Raw genomic sequence first — 18,774 nt, forward strand, 5'->3', positions numbered from 1 at the left:
GGAATCAAAGCCCATACATTAAGGACCATTTTGATCATTTTCTCGAAAAAAGAATGTTAAAGAGCAATAAAACGGCGTCGTGTGAAGCTGCATTATCTTCTCCATTGCTGCTTCTGAGCTGAACAAATGGCTTCAACGTTATCTTCTCGTCTCCCACATCTTCCTTCCAAACCGGTATTCCCACCTTCTAACTCCGGTTCAACTCTCCTCCACTTCACATCCAAAATCCGGTTTGATCAGTCCCGGTTTAGATGCTCGGCGGGTCAAACGGGGTTCTTCACAAAGCTTGGTCGTTTGCTGAAAGAGAAAGCCAAAAGTGATGTGGAGAAACTGTTCTCAGGATTTTCAAAAACTCGAGACAATTTAGCTGTTATTGATGAACTCCTCCTTTACTGGAACCTTTCTGATACTGATCGTGTTCTTGATGAACTTGAAGAGGTTTAGTTCCAAATAACCTTTCGATTCTTGCTAAAACTGAAATTGAAAATTACTGTTTGAGATGTTGTTTTAGTTTATATAGTATTATGTTACTTATAGAAGAAGAAAATGTTGAAGTAATGATTGAAAAGTTACATGCTAGGGGTATCAAAATTTAAAATTTTGAATAATTTCATGATATTGTGTTTTTGGAAGTTGCATAAATATGAGCAAGTGTAAATGATTTTGCATAAATTGAGATGAGGGGACTACTCCTTTTGAGTTTCTGTTGTTGTTACTTTTGCTTGTCTGAGCAATTTTTTGTGTGGTTCCTTAGGTATTTTATTATTTTTCGTTGTACATTCCTGATGATCGTCACCTTTGCCCACTATTTGCTGCAGAATTATGTCACAGTCTTAATTATTTGAAACAGGGTTTAGATAATAATTTGGACTTTCTCTCAACATGGCGTAGTGCTTCCCTTTGGCGTGCTTAATTGCTGTAGAAGGTGGAATTAATATATTATAAAGTTACGCGTTATTTGATGAACTAGAGTTGAATGGGAAGTTTTACATCTTTACATATGAACTTTCCGGGGAAAGAAAACTTTCTTCGATATAGAAACTGTCTCAAATGAATGTTCCCGATCCTTGTGCTGAGATTAGTATCACTATTTGGTGTCTTGCATTACGTAGTATATTTATGTCCAAATACTAATCGTGCAGTTATTTTAGCTAACTGAGTTATTATATTCCGGCACATGCAAGTGTTGAGGATTGAGACAATCTTTAACTGTGGTTTCAGGTTCTATTGGTCGCTGATTTTGGGCCAAAGATTACCGTAAAGATTGTGGAGAGCTTGCGGGAGGATATATATGCAGGGAAAATCAAATCAGGAAGTGAGATAAAAGTAAGCATGATGAGATATTCAGTTTTTCCAGTAACACACTGGTCTATGCAATGCTGTTTTAGAAATTAAACCATTTAATTCAATTTGTTCTCAGGGAAAACTAATGACTGCTCATGCTCTACGCATAGTAGTTTTACACATTTATTTTACTGCTTGTTTATTAATTTTCTGTTTTTCTTGCCTATGGATGCGTTGATTTTGTGAAATCCAATGACATGAAATGAAGAGTGTTCTAAAGAAGAGTATCTTGGATCTATTGACTAGTAAAGCACCTAAAACAGAACTCAGTCTGGGCTTCAGGTTTCAACTGCTTTACTAATTTTAATTTTACATTTATCTGAAGCATGTCTTTTAATGGAGTGAACTAAAATTTGGTGCTTGCTTTTATGTACTAGGAAACCAGCAGTAATCATGATTGTGGGTGTCAATGGAGGTGGGAAGACAACGTCTCTAGGTAAGGGAACTGATTTTTGTTTTCATGGTAAACCTTCATATTATTGGTTGGAAAATGAGTCAATGTGCATGAAAGAAAAGTTGTTATATGTTTGTGGCAACAGTGAAATTTCTCCAAAATCCATTTTTATTGCATATTCGAGTAGTACTTTTGCCTTTTTTCTTAATCCTCTCGAGAACATTTGATTTGTAATAATGAGTAGTAAGAGGAGCAAAAATTTCTGGGATGTCCATCACATAGTCAACAATTTTAAAAGTGGCAGTAACTTGTGACTGTTACTCTTTTCTACTAATGCAGGAAAGTTGGCAAATAGGTTGAAGAGAGAAGGGGCAAAGGTGAGGCAAACTGTTATCTTGTAGCTGTCAGCTATACTACAGAACTATTAGCGCAAGCCACTTTTCTGTATCACTAAAATTGATGAATACTGTGTATTAACAAATAATTCCTGTCAAATTTCTCCAGTGAGCGTTAGGTTATGTTTGAAACAATAATTACCAATATTCATTTTGATCAAAGTATGGCATTGCATTTTAAAGAAATTTTTGTGGCAAGGTTAGAACTTGTCACGTATGCTGAAGCTTAAACTTAAGGACTCCAGGCACTGACTCCTCATCTGCTAATATGGAAACATGCTATCGAAATTGGTGTTGTTGAAAGCTTTTATGTTCTTGAGTTGGTTTGAGAAACTGACACAATCGTTAGGTTGAGTAATTCTGTCAAGAAATATCTTGGTTAAGCCGAAACGAAGGAAGACATTCCTATGACTGCCTTCCAACCTTTTGCAAATCTTTATACTCATAACAGTAAATATATCTTGGGATATGCTTTCCATTATTAAACTTCAACCACTTGAAACATTTCATGATCCTTCCCTTCACCTTGAGGACTAGTGTTGGTAGTTTTTCTTACAGTCCAGTAATCTTTACGTATTTTTGTTGTGTAAATCTCTCATTCTCTTACATTCCTTTGATATTTAATCACAAAGGAAATTGGTTCTCAGGATAAAGTATTTGTTACATTTTGAAAAACTCACTCAAACATTCTTCTCTGCCACTTAATTAGAATTAGATGCATTATCTTTCTTCTTCTGCTCATGACAGGATAGCTCCTGCTTCTCACATTCCATTCTGTGATCTTTTTGCAGATACTATTAGCAGCTGGTGATACATTTAGAGCAGCTGCTAGCGATCAGTTAGAAATTTGGGCTGAAAGGACTGGTTGTGAGATTGTTGTTGCTGAAAAAGAGAAAGCTAAGGCATCGTCAGGTACCAAAGTACAATTTTAATCTACATGTGATTGCAACGCTAGATATTAACCCAAATAATAATGTCAGTGGAAACTTTTACCTAACCACATGATCTTGAAGTTCTTCCTGAGTAGTTATTTCACAGGCTGTTAAAAGAGGAAAGGAAGAGGGTTTCGATATTGTTTTATGCGACACATCTGGCCGTAAGTTTAGTGAATATGAAAACACCTTTCTTATTCACACTTATAGAGTATCTCTGAGTAACCAAAATTGAAATTTTAACCAGGTTTGCACACCAACTATAGCTTGATGGAGGAATTGGTGGCATGCAAAAAAGTTGTCAGTAAAATTGTTAATGGTGCACCTAATGTATGTTAAACTTGAACTCTTCATCTTTTTTCTTTATTATACTGTCAAACATCCGTCATGGCTTGTCCCATCTTTTGGAGAACTTGTGATGTTTAAGCATACAATGGAGTCCCCCTATTACCTCATCACTGAAATGGCTTCAAACTGCTAAAACCTATAATATACACAAAAGTACTTTTTTAAAAAAACCTATAGTATGTAATGATGTACCTCTGTGAGTTTTGGTGCAAGATTTATTCCCACATTATGAAGTACCAATGTTATGGATTCAAAGCATACAAGACCCTTTTCAAGGAAAAATAAAATAGCTGGATTTAGATAAATTTGATTCTTCAAGGGATTTCAGAGCATCTGAAGAGAGCATGGAATACTATACAGCTATTTGGTGATGCATTTGGAAAGATAGGAGTACGAGATGTTTTGAAGGACAAAAGAACTCAATATTGAAGATCAAGTCAGATTGTATTTGTTGATATCTTTTCAGTGTAAACAAGAATGGGTAAAATAGTGAAACCCTGTAAAAGTTATTGGAATCTTTTGTATAGATAACCATGGTTGTTTTATCCTTTTTCCTTTCTTAGTTATTGGCTCCTCTTTTTCATCTAAAATCCAATTTCCCGCCCATTCTATTTGCTGAGCTTAAATTCTTTCTAGACTGAGCTAAACTTCTCTTGATGCTGAATGGAAAACCCTTGCCATGAATGTAAGAATAACATACTGAACTTTTGCAGGAAATCTTGCTTGTACTGGACGGAACTACTGGTTTAAATATGCTTCCTCAAGCAAGAGAGTTTAACGAGGTAATGACTCTTGTCAGCTCGTTATTCTGAACCTATATATGTTACTTTAATTAGTTCAAGGTTCTTTATGAAATTGCCTTCTTCTCTAGGTTGTTGGAATCACTGGCTTAATATTGACTAAACTTGATGGTTCTGCTCGAGGTGGCTGTGTGGTATACTTTGAATTCTCCAAATTTAGCTCATTTTTCTTTTTATGATTTTGTTGTGGTTAATCTTTTCTCTCTAAAAACTGATAAATTGCAACTACTTAAATGATCTCAAACTTCTGGCATTGCAGGTTAGTGTGGTTGATGAGCTTGGTATTCCTGTAAAGTTTGTAGGTGTTGGGGAAGGTGTAGATGACCTCCAACCGTTCAATGCTGAGGAATTCGTTAATGCTATCTTTCCATGAGGCATGATTCAGTGACAGTTTCTCCTAGATTCTAAGTATGTCACTATCTTAAATATTATGGCATATGATGGTAGTGGTGTGGCCTTTCAATTTGAGTTTCTTTGGTGATAGAAAATATCAATCCCAAAAGTATTCTATATTCTTGGCATCTCAAACTGATAGTTAGGTGAGGGACTAGTATGGCTACAAGACAAATGAGAACACTTTGCTAATTGAACGATGTTCATCGTTCCAACAGTATCAATATGACCAATAACAGTCTAAGATTCTGGAAACATTCATTTATTATTTGTGCAGTTCAAATTAGTATATCAACTATGGGAGCCTATAGTCTCACTTCATGTCTAGTGTAGATCAATGTAAATACTTCAGAATCAAGAGTATCCAGGGTGTGGAGTAGCGGTCAGTGAACCCGGAATGAAGACCATTAGAATTTAGGTTCAAATCCAGTTAAAAGAAAAAAACAATAATTAGTGATATCTTTCCATTTGCTTGAATTTGATGGGTAGAGTTACTAGGGAATTGGAGTATTGTTGTATAGGAGGTAGATAAGAACACATGTATTTGTAATGGTGTACTAAGCGAGTTCTTGATTTTGGTAGTATTTACAATCGTTGTATTCTTTATTCATCGCATAACAAATCAATGCATCACTCTATTATTTACTGTATAACAATCCATGTAGTATAATTCCTACACAAATAGTTCGTGCATTGGGAACATAATATATATGATTTACTGTAAATTACCAAACTAAAGCAATCAAATATTCTGACACTAGCTTGATGCTAAAGAATGTCTTATTCTTGGTTCTGGTAGTATCATTTTCTAATTGTACAATAAGCAATAGCTTTGATATCATAATTGTTTTTTCGTCTCAGGTGAACTCTCTGGTGTTGACAAGACACACAAACATTTTGGAGTGAGGAGTAATGAGACATTAGAAATTTTGTCTTTAACAGAAAGAGTGCCTTATGCTCCTTTGTTTATCTAGATCTGCTCTATTCCATTGAGGCTGTGTTCATCAGAAGAGACACTTAAGTTGTCTAGTACAACAGATGCCATTAGTTGCATCGCCTTTTTGTTTTTCGAAAGATCTGTGTCATCTCATTGTCATTGTTACAGTATTAAGTAGTAATACAGCACTGCAGTTAAAGTTGAGTTTCATTGGACACAGCTTATACAAGATTGATGTACATGATTTTTCACTTCGTTCTCTTTCAATAATTCATGGTTCAATTGTGTATTCCAACAAGCAACGCTTAGTTGCAAAGAAGATACAGAAGACAACTAAGGGCATTTCAGATAATACGAGATATTGATTTGGTGATTACAGATATGAGTCTTGAGATTATATCAATGATTTGCTATTGTACATGAGCTGGAGCTGCTGAACGGGTTTAGCAAATGTATCTACGTAATGTGTTGAATTGAAGTTCATAAACTTGCTACAGGCATGTGATAGAATGTGGCATTAGAGGTGTAGACCAATTTCCTCGAGTCCTTGAGCCGAAAATCAATTGCAACTACAGTTATGTTCCTTCCACTCTTAATGATCGACCCATCTACGACCACCTCTGCCTAGAGTGGACACAAATACAAAAGCAAATAAATAAGAAAGAGAGAAGAATGAGATCTCCTTTTATATGATGTGCATTTGATCTTACCATATTGTTACTATACACTAAAATCTAGTGGCATTGAGGTAAAATGAGCTTAAATGAAAGCTTTAATACTCACGTTGCTTGGAGCAGCAGAAAGATATGACATTCTCAATTCTCCAAGAAAGAGCTTCTTATCCTTTCCTACAACTTAGCACAGGCAATTGACACCCTCTCTGCGACAGCTCCAACTGCTCCTCCATGCATGCTACGATAAATATTCTACAATAAAGAGGTTGCACACTTGTCAAATGGCAAATACAAGACTCAAGAGTGAGGGCAAGCCCATCCAACTAGAAGAAAACAAAAGCACAAATCTAACAAAGTTGTTCTGTTGTTTTGCAAAAGAACTGCAAAGGGAGCACACACGAAGTAATCCTGGCTAGTATGATTGTTAAGATTGATCAAAACCATGTAAGGGACTCTTAACCATTTCTGAAAAGGGGTTTCACACCTTGAACTGTGATCTAAATGTCAACAAAAGAACAATTCCCCCATTGCTCTAAGGCTCAGGCTCGCCTAAATTCCAAAGAAAAGAAACAGAGTTGTATGTGCTGAAAAATTGAACAGAAGTGAAAATCAGATCCCAACAAAGGGTGAAATATTTTACCGAGACTGCAGATTTGATAGATAGAATGCAGGAGACTTTGCCAGGATGGATGCTGTGGACCTTGAGGCAGCCGCGAATGAGTTCAGAGAGAGATTTATATTGGGCCGGAAAGTTGTCCCCGTGGAGTTGCACGCGGCTGAGGAGACGATCCACCAAGAAAGCGGCTTCCTCAGATAAATCTTCGGAGATGACTGTGTCTTTGGTGTATGAACTCTTGGATTTTGAACTCTCTTCCCCCATCTGCCTTGACCTTTCCTGATATAGATTCAACTGTATATACCTAAGCAATTTGCTATCCAATCAACAAATTTCAAAGCTATATTTATCGGAAGAAATTACACTGTTATTCCATTGACCCCTTTTTCGCCATAACCAATCAAAAAGGCAGTGTAACGGGACCACACTGGTTTCCACTTTCCAGCATAAACATTTTTTTTACTATTACTTAATTTTGTCTTTATCCTCTTGAAAACATTTGGTTTGTGATAACAAGTAGTAAAGGAGCAAAACTTCTGCGATGTCCATCACCAAGTCATCAAGGAAGGAAAGTTCAGTAAAAACAGTATTTATATTCCAGTTCGCTAGGAATACAAATCCAAAAAATCAAGTCTGTAAATTACCAAACTAAAGCGATCAAATATTATAAGTAATAACACTCTAATCATTAAAACTGGGCTGCTCGCTCTTTGAACAGTGATTCACCAGCCACTAGCCCGATGAAGAATCTCCCCAGAATCTGCATCATTTTCTCATTGTACAGTTAGTCCTCAGGTGAACTCCTATCTGGTGTTAACAGGACGCAGATAAACATTTTGGAGTGAGAGGAATAATGAGAGATTAGCAATTGTCTTTAACAAAAAGAGTGCCTGATGCTCCTTTATTTGTCTAGATCTCCTCTATTTCATTGAGGCTGTGTTCATCAGAAGTTACATTTAAGCCGTCCGGTATAACGGATGCCGTTAATTGTAAATAAAAAAAATCTGTCATCTCCTTGTCATTGTTGCAGACTTGCAGTATAAGTAGTGATACAGCAGTCCAGTTAAAGTAGAGTTTCATTGGACAAACCACTAATACAAGAGTGATGTACATGACTTTCACTTCATTCTATTTCAATAAATCATGATTCAATTGTGTATTTCATCAAGCAACACTTGATTACAAAGATGATACAGATGACAAATAAGGGAATCTCAGATAATGCAAGATGTAAATATTGCTTTGGGGAGTACAGATAAGAGTCTAAGTCTCAAATTCATCTAGTGATGCTATATGAGCTGCTGAACGTGTTTAGCAAATGTATCTACTTAATGTGTTTGAGTTTAAGTTCATAAACTTGCGACAGGCATGTGATAGAATGTTGCGTTCGAGGTGTAGACCAATTTCCTTGATTCCTTGAGCTGAAAATCAACTGCAACTACTGTTATGTTCCTTCCACTCCGAATGATAGACCCGTCTATGACCACCTCTGCCTAGAGAGGACACAAATATAAAGGTAAATAAATATAGGGAAAGAGAAAAGAATGAGATCTCCTTTTATGATATGCAATTGCTCCTACCAAGTTGTTAGTATACAATAAAATCTGGTGACATTGAGGAGGTCAGATGATCTTAAATGAAAGCTTTAATACTCACATTGCATGGAGCAGCAGAAAGATATGACATTCTCAATTCTACAAGAAAGAGTTCCTTGTCCTTTCCTACAACAGTTCTGGCACAGGCAATTGACACCCTCTCGGCGACAGCTCCAATTGCTCCTCCATGCATGGTACGATAAACATTCTACAATAAAGAGGTTGCACACTCATCAGATGGCAAATACAAGACTTAAAAGACTGAAGGAAAGGCCATCCAACTTTGGAAGGCAACTAGAAGAAAACAAAAGCACAAATCAAACAAAGCTGTTGTGTTTTTCTGCAAAAGAATATTGAAATTTAATATTCCAAAAGAATCTATAGATGTCTGCAAATTCAAAGGGCTTAGAACAGGCATATACCGTATACAATATTTTCCTGAGATGGTCATATAATAAATAACTGCTATATGGGACTAACACCCTTGCACGCTCAAGACAATGTAACACTGGGGCACTAATATGGTACTAACACTCTTTGCTGAGCATGTACAATATAGCATGAGGTAATGACCCTTATCAGTTAGTTATTCTGAACCTCTTATATGTCACTTTAATTAGTTTAAGGTTCTTTATGAAATTGCCTTCTTCTCTAGGTTGTTGGAGTCACTGGCTTAATATTGACTAAACTTGATGGTTCTGCTCGAGGTGGCTGTGTGGTATACTTTGAATTCTCCAAATTTAGCTCATTTTTCTTTTATGATTTTGTTGTGGTTAATTTTCTCTCTAAAAATCTGATAAATTGCAACTACTTTAATGATCTCAAACTTCTGGCATTGCAGCTCAGTGTGGTTGATGAGCTTGGTATTCCTGTAAAGTTTGTAGGTGTTGGGGAAGGTGTAGATGACCTCCAACCGTTCAATGCTGAGGAATTTGTTAATGCTATCTTCCCATGAGGCATGATTCAGTGACAGTTTCTCCTAGATTCTAAATACATCACTATCTTAGATATTATGGCATATGATGGTAGTGGTGTGGTCTTTCAATCCATATTTAGTTTGAGTTTCTTTGGTGATAGAAAATGTCAATCCCAAAAGTAATCTATATTCTTGGCATCTCAAACTGATAGTTAGGTGAGGAACTAGTATGGCTACAAGACAAATGAGAACACTTAGCTAATGGAACGTTGTTCATCGTTCCAACGGTATCAATATGACCAATAACAGTCTATAAGATTCTGGAAACATTCATTTATTATTTGTGCAGGTCAAATTAGATATCAACTATGGGAGCCTAAAATCCTAGTATGGTAAATATGGAATTTATATTTACTTATATCAGAGATAATCTCACCTCGTGTTTAGTTTTTAGAATCAAGAGTATTTAGAGTGTGGCTTAGCGGTTGATGAGAAGACATGTATTTGTAATAGAGGATTAAGCGAGTTCTTGATTTTGGTAGTAAAACAATCGTTGTATTCTTTATTCATCACATAACAAATCAACACATCACTGTATGATTTACTGTATTGTCCATGTAGTAAAATTCCTACATAAATAGTTCGTGCAGTGGGAACATAATATATCATTTACTGTAAAGGATGTCTAATTCTTGGTTTGGCTAGTTTCATTTTCTCGTTGTACAATAAGCAACAACTTTAATGTCATAATATTTTCTCCTCAGGTGAACTCTCTGGTGTTAACAAGACACAGATAAACATTTTGGAGTGAGAAGAGTAATGAGACATTAGAAATTGTCTTTAAAAGAGTACCTTATGCTCCTTTATTTATCTAGATCTGCTCTATTCCATTGAGGCCGTGTTCATCAGAAGAGACACTTCAGTTGTCCAGTATGACAGATGCCATTAGTTGTATCGCCTTTTTTTTTTCTTTCAAAAGATCAGTGTCATCTCCTTGTCATTGTTGCAGTATTAAGTAGTAATACAGCACTGCAGTTAAAGTTGAGTTTCATTGGACACACAGCTAATACAAGATTGATGTACATTATTTTTCACTTCGTTCTCTTTCAATAATTCATGGTTCAATTGTGTATTCCGACAAGCAGCACTTAGTTACAAAGATGATACAGAAGACAAATAAGGGAATCTCAGATAATACGAGATATTGCTTTGGTGATTATAGATAACAGTCTTGAGTCTATATCAATGATTTGCTATTGTACATGAGCTGGAGCTGCTGAACGGGTTTAGCAAATGTATCTACGTGATGTGTTGAGTTTGAGTTCATAAACTTGCTACAGGCATGTGATAGAATGTTGCATTTGAGGTGTAGACCAATTTCTTCGAGTCCTTGAGCCGAAAATCAATTGTAACTACAGTTATGCTCCTTCCACTCTTAATGATAGACCCATCTACAAGCACCTCTGCCTAGAGTGGACACAAATACAAAAGCAAATAAATAGGAAAGAGACCTTTTATGATGTGCATTTGGTCTTTACCAAATTGTTACTATACACTAAAATCTAGGAACATTGAGGTAAAAGGAGCTTAAATGAAAGCTTCAATACTCACATTGCTTGTAGCAGCAGAAAGATATGACATTCTCAATTCTCCAAGAAAGAGTTTCTTATCGTTTCCTACAACAGTACTAGCACAGGCAATTGACACCCTCTCTGCGACAGCTCCAACTGCTCCTCCATGCATGCTACCATAAATATTCTACAATAAAGAGGTTGCACAAATGTCAAATGGCAAATACAAGACTCAAGACTCAAATCCAACCTTGGAAGGCAACTAGAAGAAGAAAACAAAAGCACAAATCAAACAAAGTTGTTCTGTTGTCTGCAAATTCAAAGGGCTTACACACGAAGTAATCCTGGCTAGTCTGGGTGTAAAAGGAGAACAAGTATATACCTTATACAGTATTTCCATGTGTTTATATGATTTAGGAGTTTGGATCTAATTCAACTCCAATACTTAATAAGGTAAGATGATTATGTAATTAACAACAGCACTATGGGACCAACACCCTTTCACGCTCATGACTTGTATCTTGGGGCACTAATATGGGACTAACACTCTTTGCGAAGCATGGAGCATGTACAATATAACACGATGATTCAATATTGTGTGAATCAAGAATAAGAAGGGGATTTGCTCTAAATCCAAAAATCAGCTCATGGGGGTTATGATTGATCAAAACCATGTATGTACTCTTTAACCATTTCTGCAAAGAGGGGATAGTTAACAGTTCACACCTCGAACCTGTGATCTAAATGTCATCAAAAGAGCAGCTCTACCATTGCTCTAACGCTCGCCTCAGCTATATGCAATTCCAAAGAAAAGAAACTGTCTATACTCTTGTTACCACAGCCTCAACCTGATTCTCAAATAATTAGCGAAATTCTTTACTCCATGAAACTGGGAAGCTAGACTTTTAAAAAGGGTTTAGTAGAAATAGTGAAGATCAGATCCCAACAAAGGGTGAAACAATTTACCGAGATTGCAGATTTGACAGATAGAATGCAGGAGACTTTGCCAGGATGGATGCTGTGGACCTTGAGGCAGCCGCGAGTGAGTTCAGAGAAAGATTCATATTGGGCCGGAAAGTTGTCCCCGTGGAGTTGCACGCGGCTGAGGAGACGATCCACCAAGAAAGCGGCTTCCTCAGATAAATCTTCGGAGATGATTGTGTCTTTGGTGTATGAACTCTTGGATTTTGAACTCTCTTCCCCCATGTATATACCTAAGCAATTTGCTATCCAATCAACAAATTTAATTTTGCACATGTATGTGCACTGATATACTGTTCATTCCATTGACCCCTAATTCGCCATAACCAATTAACAAGGGTGTATATATATATGATAAAATAAGTGAACATCCAGGCACGGGACCACACCATAAACATTTTTTTTATTACTTAATTTTGTCTTCATCCTCTTGAAAACATTTGGTTTGTGATAACAAGTAGTAAAGGAGCAAAACTTCTGGGAATTCCATCACCAAGTCATCAAGTAAAGAAAGCTCCAGTAAAAACAGTATTTATATTACCGTTGGCTAGGAATACAAATCCAAAAAAGTGATTCACCAGCCACTAGCTCGATGAAGAATCTCTCCAGAATCTGTATTTTTTTCTCATTGTATAGGTAGTCCTCAGGTGAACTCCTAACTGGTGTTAACAAGACGCAGATAAACATTTTGGAGTGAGTGGAATAATGAGACATTAGCAATTGTCTTTAACAAAAAGAGTGCCTAATGCTCCTTTATTGGTCTAGATCTCCTCTATTTCATTGAGGCTGTGTTCATTTAAGCCGTCCTTTATAACGGATGCCATTAATTGTAAATTAAAAAAAAAGCTGTCATCTCCTTGTCATTATTGCAGACTTGCAGTATAAGTAGTGATACAGCAGTCCAGTTAAAATGGAGTTTCATTGGACAAACCACTAATACTAGCAGTACATGACTTTCACTTCATTCTATTTCAATAAACCATGATTCAATTGTGTATTTCATCAAGCAACACTTGAATACAAAGATGATACAGATGACAAATAAGGGAATCTCAGATAGTGCTAGATGTAAATATTGCTTTGGGGATTACAGATAAGAGTCTTAAGTCTCAAATTCATCTAATGATGTTATATGAGCTGCTGAACGTGTTTAGCAAATGTATCTACTTAATGTGTTTGAGTTTAAGTTCATAAACTTGCTACAGGCATGTGATAGAATGTTGCATTAGAGGTGTAGACCAATTTCCTTGAGTCCTTGAGCCGAAAATCAACTGCAACTACAGTTATGTTCCTTCCACTCCGAATGATAGACCCGTCTATGACCACCTCTGCCTAGAGAGGACACAAATATAAAGGTAAATAAATATAGGGAAAGAGAAAAGAATGAGATCTCCTTTTATGATATGCAATTTCTCCTACCAATTTGTTACTATACAATAAAATCTAGTGACATTGAGGAGGTAAGACGATCTTAAATGATAGCTTTAATACTCACATTGCATGGAGCAGCAGAAAGATATGACATTCTCAATTCTCCAAGAAAGAGTTCCTTATCCTTTCCTACAACAGTTCTGGCACAGGCAATTGACACCCTCTCGGCGACAGCTCCAATTGCTCCTCCATGCAAGGTACGATAAGCATTCTACAATAAAGAGGTTGCACACTCATCAGATGGCAAATACAAGACTTAAAGGCATGAAATTTGGAAGGCAAGTAGAAGAAAAAAACAAAAGCACAAATCAAACAAAGCTGTTGTGTTTTTCTGCAAAAGAACATTGAAATTTACTATTCCAAAAGAATCTATAGATGTCTGCAAATTCAAAGGGCTTAATTACACACGAACTAATCCTGGCAAGTATGGGTGTAAAAGGAGAATGGGACTCCAAAAATCAGCTCAATCAAAAGCATGTAAGGGACTCTTATAACCATTTCTGCAAAGATGGTTGTTCACAAATCGAACCTGTGATGCTACATATATACATGTCATCAAAAGATGGAGAAACTCAACCCTTCAATAATTAGGGAAATTCTTTACTCGACAAAACTGGTAAGCGTAGAATTTAAAAAAGGGACCGAAAAATCATATATTACCAAGATTGCAGGTTTGACAGATAGAATGCAGGAGATTTTTCCAGGGTGGATACTGTGGAGCTTGAGGCAGTTGCGAATGAATTGAGAGAAGAAGTCCTTAACATCATGATATTGAGGTGGAATGTTGTAACCGTCCTGTAGCACGTGCATGAAGAGGATATCAACAAGAGCAACGTCCTCCTTAGATAATTCTTCCGAGATGATTGTGTCTTTGGTGTATGAACTCTTCCTCTTTGAATTCTCTTCTCCCATTCTATCTTCTTCTTGCCTTCCTACTTCCTAAACATACCTAACTGATGAATTTGTGATCCCCCAACTCCGCGCTTACCGCACCTAACCTATCTGTCCGCTCGATTTACTTGTGTGGAACAGTACATAGTTATTACTGTATTTCTATTTTTCATTTATATTTTGCAAATGTTACCCACTAATTAGTTATGACACCTCAGCTCACATGTGGTCATTATCACATTTGTAGCATGTAAATCATTAATCAAGCCAATAAAAATTTTATTACCTGATTAATCGATAAGATTGGCGTTGATCATTTCTTACATAAGTTTGTTGGGTTTTTTTTTAATCCTTTTTTACTAAAAAAAATAGAAAATGTTTTTTAAAAAAAGTTAGTACTCTATCTTTGTGCAGTAGTACTACTAATAACACTCACCTCTCGTAAGCATATGATGATGGTGTTCAGAAATAATATCTTGCCTTTCTTAAACATCAGCATCAATGTTGGGTTATAAATATTGATAGAAGAAAGTCATGCTCATCTCATAAAATTTCAACAACTCAATTCTAATAAACATTTTCATAATATATATTTCAAATTTGTGCAAAGGATAAATTGTATGTAACAATAAAAAGGTTAACTTTACTTTTGTTCAATTAACCCAGTGGTCAAACCGAACTAAAATCAATAATCCAATAATCATAGGAAACCTAACAGTTAAAAATCCAAAAAACCATTAACTCAATAAACCTATTATCGATTTGGTTTATTGGTGTGACTCGAAATTTGCACAGCCCTAGCACAAAATAGAGGTACAAGTACATGATGTTTACAGAAATTGTCTTGGATTAATGGTTTGCTTTCCATTCACATATCTAAACAGGAGTTATTGCATTAGACGAAGACAGTTTATTTACACAAACGTTTCTAAGCTCCTCTGATAGGGAAACACATTCCAGCGACACAACTGAACTTTTCCCGATTTTAATGAAGTTCTGAAACTTTGTAAGCCCTCCGACATTGTGACTTACCTCGTCTTTCAACCTGTTTGTCAACAAAAGAGATTTTGCTGTAGTTATTTTTATTCAAAAGTACGTGTGAGTGCAAAATGTTAAACAGACATGACATTACTTTTGACAATCACAGAGTATTGCACAATTTTAAGGTGTTGAAAGGGTAGTTGAACACCATACAATTAGTACCATGTAAGCAATGGTAAAGGGAACATAAGTTTTGGAACTGATACACGTCAATACATCGTGAACCAAGTACTTTAATTAGCATCTTGAATTTAATTAATTAATGTTTTATAGTTCCAAAGCTTGTCAACGACAAGAAATTGGACGTGTATCAGATTCCTGGAACGCGATTACTATAATCAGACGAACTCAAATATGAGGCAACATGCACAGATTGAAAGGCCACAGAAGTTTTCTGGATACATATTGAATAACTGATAGACCTACCAGCAGGATGTCTTTGGCATAATGTGTTGAACCAGGTCTGGTTCATAAACTTGCTACAGGTACGTGATACAATGTTGCACGAGAAATGTAACACAGTTTCTCAGAATCCTTTAGTCTAAAATCCAGGGCAACTACAGTCAGGTTTCTTCCACTTCGAACAATGGATGCATTAACTATTACTTCGGCCTGTGAGTACCCCCAATCCAAAAAGAGAAATAAATTAGTGAAAAGGCAGGATGGGTATTGTACCTCAACACATAAATATTGCAGACAAATAGCTAACTTATCATGTTGACAAATATATTTTTATACCTCAGTAAACAAATACTCCATCCGCTTCATATTACATGGGCCCCATACTAAAAATAGTTGTTTCAATTTACTTGTCCATTTTATGAAATCCAGAGAGTTTTGTTATATTTCTCCCTTTCTATCCTTAATACTCCATTAAGTAACTAAATAAAGTAGTAGTAGTAGTAGTCAAATTTAGAGTTCCGAAACTTTATTAACAAGGTTAGTTTGGTAAAATACAACTCTAATTAAAGCTTTCTTAAGGGGGTGTGTCAGGTCAACAAGGGCCAAGTATTATGAAATGGTATGAAATGGAGGGAGTAGCATGGTTAAAACAAGACAATTCAACATGACTGCTGTGTTCCTACTTTGTAAGTCTAGGTCAGTTCTGTGACTTTCTCGTCTTAAAATTCCATATGGGTTCGTCAGGTCTGCTGTTAAACAACAAACATCTGTGCAGTATTTACAAAACTGTAAGAAGATTCACACACACACTCAGCACTGTCGCAGGTGACAGGAAAAAAGACCACACAAATCTTGACATGCTCTTCCTTGATGCTTAAGCTGTAAGGAGTGCATTAACACAGAATGCTGAGAGGACAAAACAAATGCCATAAAGACTCACATTTTGAGGAGCACTAGAGAGATAAGATATGCTTAATTCTCCAAGAAAGAGCTCTTTATCCTTTCCCACGATAGTTCGAGCACAGGCAGTTGCTACCCTTACTGCTACATCTCCAACTGCTCCTCCGTGCAGTGAACCATATACATTCTGCAAGGAAATAAGTAAACCAATGTGTTCCAATACTTATTTCGCCAGAAACAGCTAAAAGAACGAAGAGAAAATAGTATACACTTGATGCAATTGAATAAAGTGCAACTTGGAAGTTGATAGTATCCGCAAAAAGTTTGCACCATTGCACGAGGTACAAAGCAGACACATGGATGGTGAAGGAGGTCAGATAGAGATATCAAGTATATGTACCCCACCCCCCACCCCCCTTTCCCCAACCTTTTCCTTTGTTGTGTTGGCTGGCAATGCAATAAAGTACAGGAAACTCGTAGGTTTCTGTCTCAATCCATTGAGTGGAATAAAATCAGTTGTTTCAATTCCAAGGTAAATGTGTAAAAGTCCGTTTGATGGAATAGATCAAATAGAAGTTTCACAATTGGGGATACCTCAAATCTATAGCAATATCAACACCTAAATGCATATGCCATCTGACATCTAAAAATCCAAGTCCTGAGAATCTCAACTTCAACCACCTCCTTCAGCCTCACTTATATATCCCTCAAAATGATATTTGTCCCCTAACCACTCCCTTTACACTTCCAACCATCCACGAAGAAATGAAACAGAACGAGCCCAGATGCTTATATGTGCAGAATGAATTATTTTGTTCAAGCTATTGAACAGAAACCAACTTGTCCATGTAACCATTGACTTCTCTCTGGACAGACCTGATATTCTAATACAAATTTCTGAGAAGTGGGATCTCATTAACTCCATCATCTTTCTCAATTCTATTCGATACCTAAACTTCTGAAAATGTAGTGTCAGCAGTTAAGAGATGCTGCTGCCCACCCACCACAAAACAAAAAAAAATAGTTCTATCAATACTCAATCAACTACAACCTCAATTCCTAAGTTTCCACACTTTGAGGATATTTCAACAAATTTATGATTTGATAGTACGTACTATTCAGAAATTAAGGAACCAAGAAATTTTCTTAGAGCAGGAAACTTTATCATCAATCAATCAACTACGCCTAAATCCAAAACTAGTTGGGATCAGTGGAAGGTATGAATCCTCACTAATCAATCTGCTCCATTTTGGGTCAATTCCATTTTCAATTCTAAAGAATGACTTTTCATTTTCAGACAAAATTAGGGATTTTTTTAAGTTTCCAAGAAAATGGGAATCAAACAAAATTCAAGAAAGACTGAATCTTTTCAACCAAATAAGAGATATAATAAAGACCCAGTATTCAAAAAACAATTGTTTACCATGATAGGAGGTTTGACAGAGACAATACAGGAAATCTTGCCACGGTGGACATGTTGGACCTTGAGGAAGCTGCGGCTGAGTTCAGAGAAAGAATCCTTAGTGTCATACTGAGGAGGAAAGTTAAGGTTGAAGAGCCCCATGCTTTTGAGGAATCCATTGACCTTAGAAATAGATTCTGCAGACAATTTTTCGGAGATGACAGTGTTTTTGTTCTCCATAAGAGTTGGGGCTGAGCGATTTTCACCCATCTCTTTTGTTTAATTTCTAGTACTACTATCTGGGTAGAGTAATCTTACGTTGTCCAATAATCTAATTTGGTCGCTTATAACCACGGATATAAATAGGCCAGAATTAGTTTTTGTGATTAATTATTTTAGAATAAGTTATTTTATAATGTTTCTCTAACTTATTTAATAATTTATGGTACAAGTGATAGCATCTATCTATCTATATATATATATATATATATATATTCTATTATTATTTTATTATATATTTTTTCATACTTAATAAGTGGTGGTTCCTCACTACCACCAAACCAATCAAAAATTGCCATCTTGCTAATTAATATTTCTTTCTTTTATATTCTATTTTCTATTTCTTTCTATCAAAAATTGTCATCTTACTAATTAATATTTCTTTCTTTTATATAATATTTTCAAAAATTGTCATCTTACTAATTAATATTTCTTTCTTTTATATAATATTTTCTATTTCTATTTTCTATTTCTTTCTATCAAAAATTGTCATCTTACTAATTAATATTTCTTTCTTTTATATAATATTTTC

General features: G+C 35.9%; 4 protein-coding genes across 6 annotated transcripts; 1 reads left to right on the forward strand and 3 right to left on the reverse strand.

Annotated features, from left to right (window-relative positions):
- Nucleotides 1-56: 56 nt before the first annotated feature.
- On the forward strand, nt 57-10,140 carry LOC125863087 (cell division protein FtsY homolog, chloroplastic). 2 transcript variants are annotated; one of them, XM_049543242.1, is made up of 12 exons: nt 57-438; nt 1,222-1,326; nt 1,553-1,626; nt 1,722-1,780; nt 2,078-2,115; nt 2,925-3,045; nt 3,161-3,229; nt 3,313-3,395; nt 4,127-4,195; nt 4,285-4,347; nt 4,473-4,621; nt 10,109-10,140. In XM_049543242.1, exons 1-11 carry the CDS (start codon nt 127-129, stop codon nt 4,584-4,586), a joined length of 1,107 nt encoding a protein of 368 aa, XP_049399199.1. In that variant the 5' UTR covers nt 57-126; the 3' UTR covers nt 4,587-4,621; nt 10,109-10,140. The 2 variants fall into 2 exon arrangements, with proteins under 2 accessions (XP_049399199.1, XP_049399196.1); XM_049543239.1 differs by lacking the exon at nt 10,109-10,140 and adding an exon at nt 5,468-5,841.
- Nucleotides 5,665-14,247, reverse strand: LOC125863203 (uncharacterized). Its single transcript, XM_049543375.1, has 4 exons — nt 13,988-14,247; nt 13,392-13,538; nt 8,490-8,636; nt 5,665-6,167 (listed from the first exon to the last, which is right to left on the reverse strand). Exons 1-4 carry the CDS (start codon nt 14,237-14,239, stop codon nt 6,024-6,026), a joined length of 690 nt encoding a protein of 229 aa, XP_049399332.1. The 5' UTR covers nt 14,240-14,247; the 3' UTR covers nt 5,665-6,023.
- Nucleotides 10,232-12,170, reverse strand: LOC125863229 (uncharacterized). Its single transcript, XM_049543409.1, has 3 exons — nt 11,882-12,170; nt 10,956-11,102; nt 10,232-10,811 (listed from the first exon to the last, which is right to left on the reverse strand). Exons 1-3 carry the CDS (start codon nt 12,119-12,121, stop codon nt 10,668-10,670), a joined length of 531 nt encoding a protein of 176 aa, XP_049399366.1. The 5' UTR covers nt 12,122-12,170; the 3' UTR covers nt 10,232-10,667.
- Nucleotides 14,248-15,141: 894 nt separating the features above from the next.
- On the reverse strand, nt 15,142-18,294 carry LOC125863239 (uncharacterized). 2 transcript variants are annotated; one of them, XM_049543426.1, is made up of 4 exons: nt 17,985-18,269; nt 16,602-16,748; nt 15,686-15,871; nt 15,142-15,263 (listed from the first exon to the last, which is right to left on the reverse strand). In XM_049543426.1, exons 1-3 carry the CDS (start codon nt 18,231-18,233, stop codon nt 15,728-15,730), a joined length of 540 nt encoding a protein of 179 aa, XP_049399383.1. In that variant the 5' UTR covers nt 18,234-18,269; the 3' UTR covers nt 15,142-15,263; nt 15,686-15,727. The 2 variants fall into 2 exon arrangements, with proteins under 2 accessions (XP_049399383.1, XP_049399378.1); XM_049543421.1 differs by lacking the exon at nt 15,142-15,263 and having other exon boundaries at nt 15,524-15,871; nt 17,985-18,294.
- Between the last annotated feature and the right edge of the window lie 480 nt (nt 18,295-18,774).

Source organism: Solanum stenotomum, chromosome 1 (assembly GCF_019186545.1).
Source record: "Solanum stenotomum isolate F172 chromosome 1, ASM1918654v1, whole genome shotgun sequence".
NCBI lineage: Eukaryota > Viridiplantae > Streptophyta > Magnoliopsida > Solanales > Solanaceae > Solanum > Solanum stenotomum.

Coding starts and splice junctions, on each gene's coding strand:
- LOC125863087 (XM_049543242.1), top strand. CDS start 127: ATGGCTTCAACGTTATCTTCTCGTCTCCCACATCTTCCTTCCAAACCG. Junction 1,327..1,552: donor AATCAGGAAGTGAGATAAAA/GTAAGCATGATG, acceptor CATGAAATGAAG/AGTGTTCTAAAGAAGAGTAT. Junction 1,781..2,077: donor TGGGAAGACAACGTCTCTAG/GTAAGGGAACTG, acceptor CTACTAATGCAG/GAAAGTTGGCAAATAGGTTG.
- LOC125863229 (XM_049543409.1), bottom strand. CDS start 12,121: ATGGGGGAAGAGAGTTCAAAATCCAAGAGTTCATACACCAAAGACACA. Junction 11,103..11,881: donor CTGTCAAATCTGCAATCTCG/GTAAATTGTTTC, acceptor TCTTTATTGTAG/AATATTTATGGTAGCATGCA. Junction 10,812..10,955: donor TTTCTGCTGCTACAAGCAAT/GTGAGTATTGAA, acceptor TGTCCACTCTAG/GCAGAGGTGCTTGTAGATGG.
- LOC125863203 (XM_049543375.1), bottom strand. CDS start 14,239: ATGGGAGAAGAGAATTCAAAGAGGAAGAGTTCATACACCAAAGACACA. Junction 8,637..13,391: donor TTTCTGCTGCTCCATGCAAT/GTGAGTATTAAA, acceptor TCTTTATTGTAG/AATGTTTATCGTACCATGCA. Junction 6,168..8,489: donor TTTCTGCTGCTCCATGCAAT/GTGAGTATTAAA, acceptor TGTCCACTCTAG/GCAGAGGTGGTCGTAGATGG.
- LOC125863239 (XM_049543426.1), bottom strand. CDS start 18,233: ATGGGTGAAAATCGCTCAGCCCCAACTCTTATGGAGAACAAAAACACT. Junction 16,749..17,984: donor CTGTCAAACCTCCTATCATG/GTAAACAATTGT, acceptor ATTTCCTTGCAG/AATGTATATGGTTCACTGCA. Junction 15,872..16,601: donor TCTCTAGTGCTCCTCAAAAT/GTGAGTCTTTAT, acceptor GGGTACTCACAG/GCCGAAGTAATAGTTAATGC.